This window comes from Meleagris gallopavo, chromosome 1 (assembly GCF_000146605.3).
Source record: "Meleagris gallopavo isolate NT-WF06-2002-E0010 breed Aviagen turkey brand Nicholas breeding stock chromosome 1, Turkey_5.1, whole genome shotgun sequence".
NCBI classification, from domain to species: domain Eukaryota; kingdom Metazoa; phylum Chordata; class Aves; order Galliformes; family Phasianidae; genus Meleagris; species Meleagris gallopavo.
The window spans coordinates 145,215,714-145,220,760 of record NC_015011.2 but is presented as its reverse complement, the minus strand read 5'-3'; the positions used below and the strand labels follow the sequence as shown (position 1 = coordinate 145,220,760).

Below are 5,047 nucleotides of genomic sequence, written 5' to 3'. Positions count from 1 at the left end.
CCTCATTTTTTTTTTCAAGAAAAGGGAGAAAGGAGGAGGGTGGGAAGATTGCATTTGCCTCCTTTGCTGTCCTAATTGAATTAAACTTGTAAAATGCCTGGGAGTTTAATACTGACCAGGCAGGTTTTCAATGGCTTTTTTTTTTTTTTTTCCTACGAAGAACTGCCAGCTAATGGATGAATGGATCTGATCGAGATGAGAAAGAATATGCTAGATACATGGCTTTGAGTGAGATTTTTGCTGCCTTTTTGCAGTGAAGCATTTTGCTTTGAGTAATTCCCATCCTGCTGACGTCTGGTCAGAATTAGAGAGATTCGCCGAGACTTCCAATTCCTTGCTGCATGACTGCCTTTGCTGCAAGTGCTAGATTTGCAGCCTTGAACCTGGAGCCACAGGAGATGGCTTACAGTGCCGAGACTTGCTGGTTTAAGATGCGTTCCTCCAAACCAGAGTTGTGGCATGAGGAATTGAGCTCTGAGGTGGACGATAGAAAATGCAAGCCTGCTCCATGATCCCAGCATTTAAGTCCAGATGATTTATTAGTTTTCCCCTACCAACACACACAATGCATATATTTTCCCTGTTCATATTGCTTTTAGACTAGCAGAACTAGAAGAAAGCCACAAGTAGCCAGAAAGACTGCAAGACGGAATCTAAATAGGAATTATTTCCAGCTAGGTGCAATTCGGGTATTAAATCAGCAACGTAGGTCACTGGCAGGGTTTCCCCCCAGTCTCCCTCGGCTTTTAATCAGCCTGGGTGTCTTCTCCCCTAAAGGATGAAGAACACTGACAGCCATTTCTGCTTATAATCAGTAACTCTGATGCTTGGAGTGTTGGCAATGAGATATTTCCATGAGACCTATTTAGATCTCTCCACTTCTACCAGGCTGGTTTTGCAGAACACTGGGAATAAGCGGTATGTCAGATATGGCTGAGGCTCCGAAGATGATCTGCCTGTTTTACGTTTTTCACAAATTTGGGGTGAGTGGTTAAAACATTTCCTTTAAGTGTGAGTGTGACTGCTTGTGAAAGAAATTAAGACCTCTGCTTGGTAGTCAGCTCTGTTACATTGTTTATAACTCAATTCCAATCAAAGTGATTTATTTATGTAAAGATACAGAATTTCTCTCACTGAAAAGAGCTGCTAAGTGGATTGAGTAGGAGGTTAATGTGTTTAATCTCACATTGAAGAATTCTGCCACAAAAGTCCTCTACGTGTATGTGTGTGTGTGTGTGTGTGTGTGTGTATGGGCGTGTGCATACATGCTTGGTAAATGTATAGATAAAATAAAGCCACATAAGAGAGTAAAGAAAGAGGTGATTTGGAGAAACTGGCAGTATCCTCTCTGTTGAAGTAGACTGCTGTTTTCAGCACTGAGCATTTTTCTGTGGCTTCCTATCATGGCTTTTCCACCACTGGTTAAAAATCGAGGTAGTGCTTTGACTCTGTAAAAACGGGGAAGACCTCAGTGTGCTGTTCACCATGGAAGTTCTGAAGGGAAGAGGGAGCTGGGTAATAGAGGAGGTGGGAAACCTCATAAAATGGTGCTTCTTTTCTCTTAAATTAGAACCGTGAAACTGAACTGACAGCCATTTTATATATATTTATGGGGCTTATTGTGAAAAAGAAATCCTCTGAAACACTGAGATCTACAACATATGAGTAGAACCAGAACAATTCCTACTGCGACCTCACCTTTTTAAGCATCACAGGCATTTGACTCACTAGAGTTGCCCATCAACCTTCTAATCAATGCATGTCACCCAGTTTTCACAAGTGTGGGAATTAGAAGCGACAGGAGGGTTTTGTTTGTTTGTTCCATTAGCAATCCATTCTCCACCCCACTGAAGGTGAATGTAAACTTTATGTCCACTTTGAATTTTATAAGGTTATGCTATTATTTTGCTTTATTTTTTTCTCCTTACCCTTACAGGAAATAAAATGTATGCTTGCTGCTCCACAGTAACTTTGGAACAGGACCTCAACAAAAAAATGCATATCTGGATGCTGCAGACAATCGCGTTTGCTTTAACATCGCTAGTCCTTTCATGGGCAGAAAGCATTGAGTATTATGGAGAAATCTGTGATAATGCATGTCCTTGTGAGGAGAAGGACGGCATCTTAACAGTGAGCTGTGAAAACAGAGGAATCATCAGCCTTTTTGAGATCAGTCCACCAAGGTTCCCTATCTACCACCTCCTGTTGTCTGGAAACCTTTTGAACAGGTTATACCCAAACCAGTTTGTCAATTACACAGGGGCTTCAATTTTGCACCTAGGGAGCAATGATATTCAAGACATCGAAACTGGAGCCTTTCATGGTCTGAGAACTTTGAGGAGGCTGCACTTGAACAACAACAAGCTGGAACTTTTACGGGATGACACCTTCCTTGGGCTAGAGAGTTTGGAATACCTACAGGTTGATTACAATTATATTAGCATCATTGAACCTAATGCATTCAGCAAACTGCACTTGCTGCAGGTGCTGATCCTCAATGACAACCTCCTCTCCAGTTTGCCCAACAACCTTTTCCGTTTTGTGCCCTTAACTCACCTGGACCTGAGGGGTAACCGACTGAAGCTATTGCCCTATTTGGGCCTCCTGCAGCATATGGATAAAGTGGTGGAGCTGCAGCTAGAGGAAAACCCCTGGAATTGTTCTTGTGAGCTGATTGCTCTAAAGGATTGGCTGGACAGTATCTCCTACTCTGCACTGGTGGGAGATGTGGTTTGTGAGACTCCTTTCCGCCTACATGGTCGAGACTTGGATGAAGTCTCCAAGCAGGAGCTTTGTCCCAGGAGACTCATCTCGGATTATGAAATGAGACCGCAGACACCGCTGAGCACCACAGGGTATTTCCACACCACCCCAGCCTCAGTCAACTCCGTGGCCACTTCTTCTTCAGCTGTTTACAAATCCCCTCTGAAGCCCCCCAAGGGGACGCGTCAACCCAACAAGACAAGGGTGCGACCCACCTCCCGTCTGCCCTCGAAAGACCTGGGATACAGCAACTACGGCCCCAGCATTGCCTACCAGACCAAATCCCCGGTGCCTTTGGAGTGCCCCACTGCCTGCACTTGCAACTTGCAGATTTCTGACCTGGGCCTCAATGTCAATTGTCAGGAGAGGAAGATCGAGAGCATTTCTGAGCTACAACCCAAACCCTACAATCCTAAGAAGATGTATCTGACAGAAAACTACATTGCCCTGGTACGCAGGGCAGATTTTGTGGATGCCACTGGGCTGGATTTGCTGCACTTGGGCAATAATCGGATCTCGGTCATTCAGGATCGAGCTTTTGGGGATTTAACTAATTTGCGAAGGCTGTACCTGAATGGGAACCGAATCGAGCGGCTGAGCCCAGAGTTGTTCTATGGGCTGCAAAGCCTGCAGTACCTCTTCCTGCAGTACAATGTCATCCGGGAGATAGAGGCAGGCACCTTTGAGCCTGTCCCCAACCTTCAGCTTTTGTTTTTGAACAACAACCTCCTGAGATCTTTGCCTGGGAACATTTTTTCTGGTCTTTCTCTCTACAGGCTGAGCCTGCGGAGCAACCACTTCTCCTACCTGCCAGTGAGCGGGGTGCTGGACCAGCTGAAATCCCTGCTGCAGATCGACCTGCATGAGAACCCCTGGGACTGCACCTGCGACGTGGTCGGCATGAAGCTGTGGTTGGAGCAGCTAAACACCGGTGTCCTGGTGGACCAGGTCATCTGCGAGTCCCCGAAGAAGTTCTCCCAGAGCGACATGCGAGCCGTCCGGGTTGAGCTGCTCTGCCCCGACTACTCCGATATCGTCGTCTCCACGCCCACGCCGTCCCCGGGCCATCTGCCGGCCAGGACCACTCCCTCCTCCTCCACCGTGCGCCTCAACGGCACATCGGCGGCGGGCGGCACGGCGGCGGCGGGCGGCAGCGGCGGCTCTTCGGTGCCGCTCTCGGTGCTGATCCTCAGCTTGCTGCTGGTCTTCATCATGTCCGTCTTCGTGGCAGCGGGGCTTTTCGTGCTGGTGATGAAGCGCCGCAAAAAGGGCCAAGGTGACCATGCCAGTGCCAACAACTCCGACGTCAGCTCCTTCAATATGCAGTACAGCGTCTACAGCGGCGGCCACCACCAGCACCATCACCACCCGCACCTCCAGCAGCACCCGCCCCGCGGCGGCGGCGGGGGCGGAGGGGGAGCGGCGCTGCCCAAAGTGAAGACCCCGGCCGGCCACGTCTACGAGTACATCCCGCACCCGCTGGGCCACATGTGCAAGAACCCTATCTACCGCTCCCGGGAGGGCAACGCAGGCGAGGATTACAAAGACCTCCACGAGCTCAAGGTCACCTACAGCAGCCATCCCCTGACCCCTGCGGGGGGAGCGCCGCCACCCCCGCCGCCTCCACCAGCACCAGGAGGAGAGGACGCATCCGGGCGCAGCCCTGCGTACAGCGTGAGCACCATCGAGCCGCGGGAGGAGCTGCTCTCCCCGGTGCAAGACGCCGACCGCTTTTACAGGGGCATTTTGGAGCCCGACAAACACTCGTCTTCTTCCGCGCTGGGCACACCCGGCTCCACCCTCCCCGACTTCCCCAAGCTCCCCTCTGCCTACACCTATTCCCCCAACTATGACCTTAGGCGTGCCCACCAGTACTTGCACCCGGGGCCGGGGGACAGTAGGCTTCGGGAGACGGTGCTCTACAGCCCCCCGAGTACTGTCTATGTAGAGCCCAACAGGAACGAGTACTTGGAGCTAAAAGCAAAACTAAACGCAGAACCGGACTACCTCGAAGTGCTGGAAAAACAGACCACATTCAGCCAGTTCTGAGAAACCGTGCTCCTCCCCTTCCCCGCCAACCATAGCAGCTCCTTCTCTAGAGTATTTGTATTTAATAACCACATGCAAAACAAAGAAACGTAAATGCTGACCTCCTCTTGCCCCGCCTCGCCCACTCTTTTTTCCCCCTTTAATTCATTTTATTGTAGGGTGAAGTGCCTTGGCACGGGATTTTTCAGCTTTGGGGAATGATTCTGAAATGGTGTGCTGTTTTGTTGGATTTTTT

At 49.6% G+C, this 5,047-nt stretch overlaps 1 protein-coding gene across 1 annotated transcript; it reads left to right on the top strand.

The window, feature by feature from the left end:
* The first annotated feature begins 168 nt into the window (after nucleotides 1–168).
* Nucleotides 169–5,041, top strand: SLITRK5 (SLIT and NTRK like family member 5). Its single transcript, XM_010728691.2, has 2 exons — nucleotides 169–983; nucleotides 1,937–5,041. Exon 2 carries the CDS (start codon nucleotides 1,945–1,947, stop codon nucleotides 4,810–4,812), a length of 2,868 nt encoding a protein of 955 aa, XP_010726993.1. The 5' UTR covers nucleotides 169–983; nucleotides 1,937–1,944; the 3' UTR covers nucleotides 4,813–5,041.
* The last annotated feature ends 6 nt before the right edge of the window (nucleotides 5,042–5,047 follow it).

Bases quoted from the DNA above. Each gene is read 5' to 3' on its own strand.
- SLITRK5 (XM_010728691.2), top strand. From the start codon at position 1,945: ATGTATGCTTGCTGCTCCACAGTAACTTTGGAACAGGACCTCAACAAA.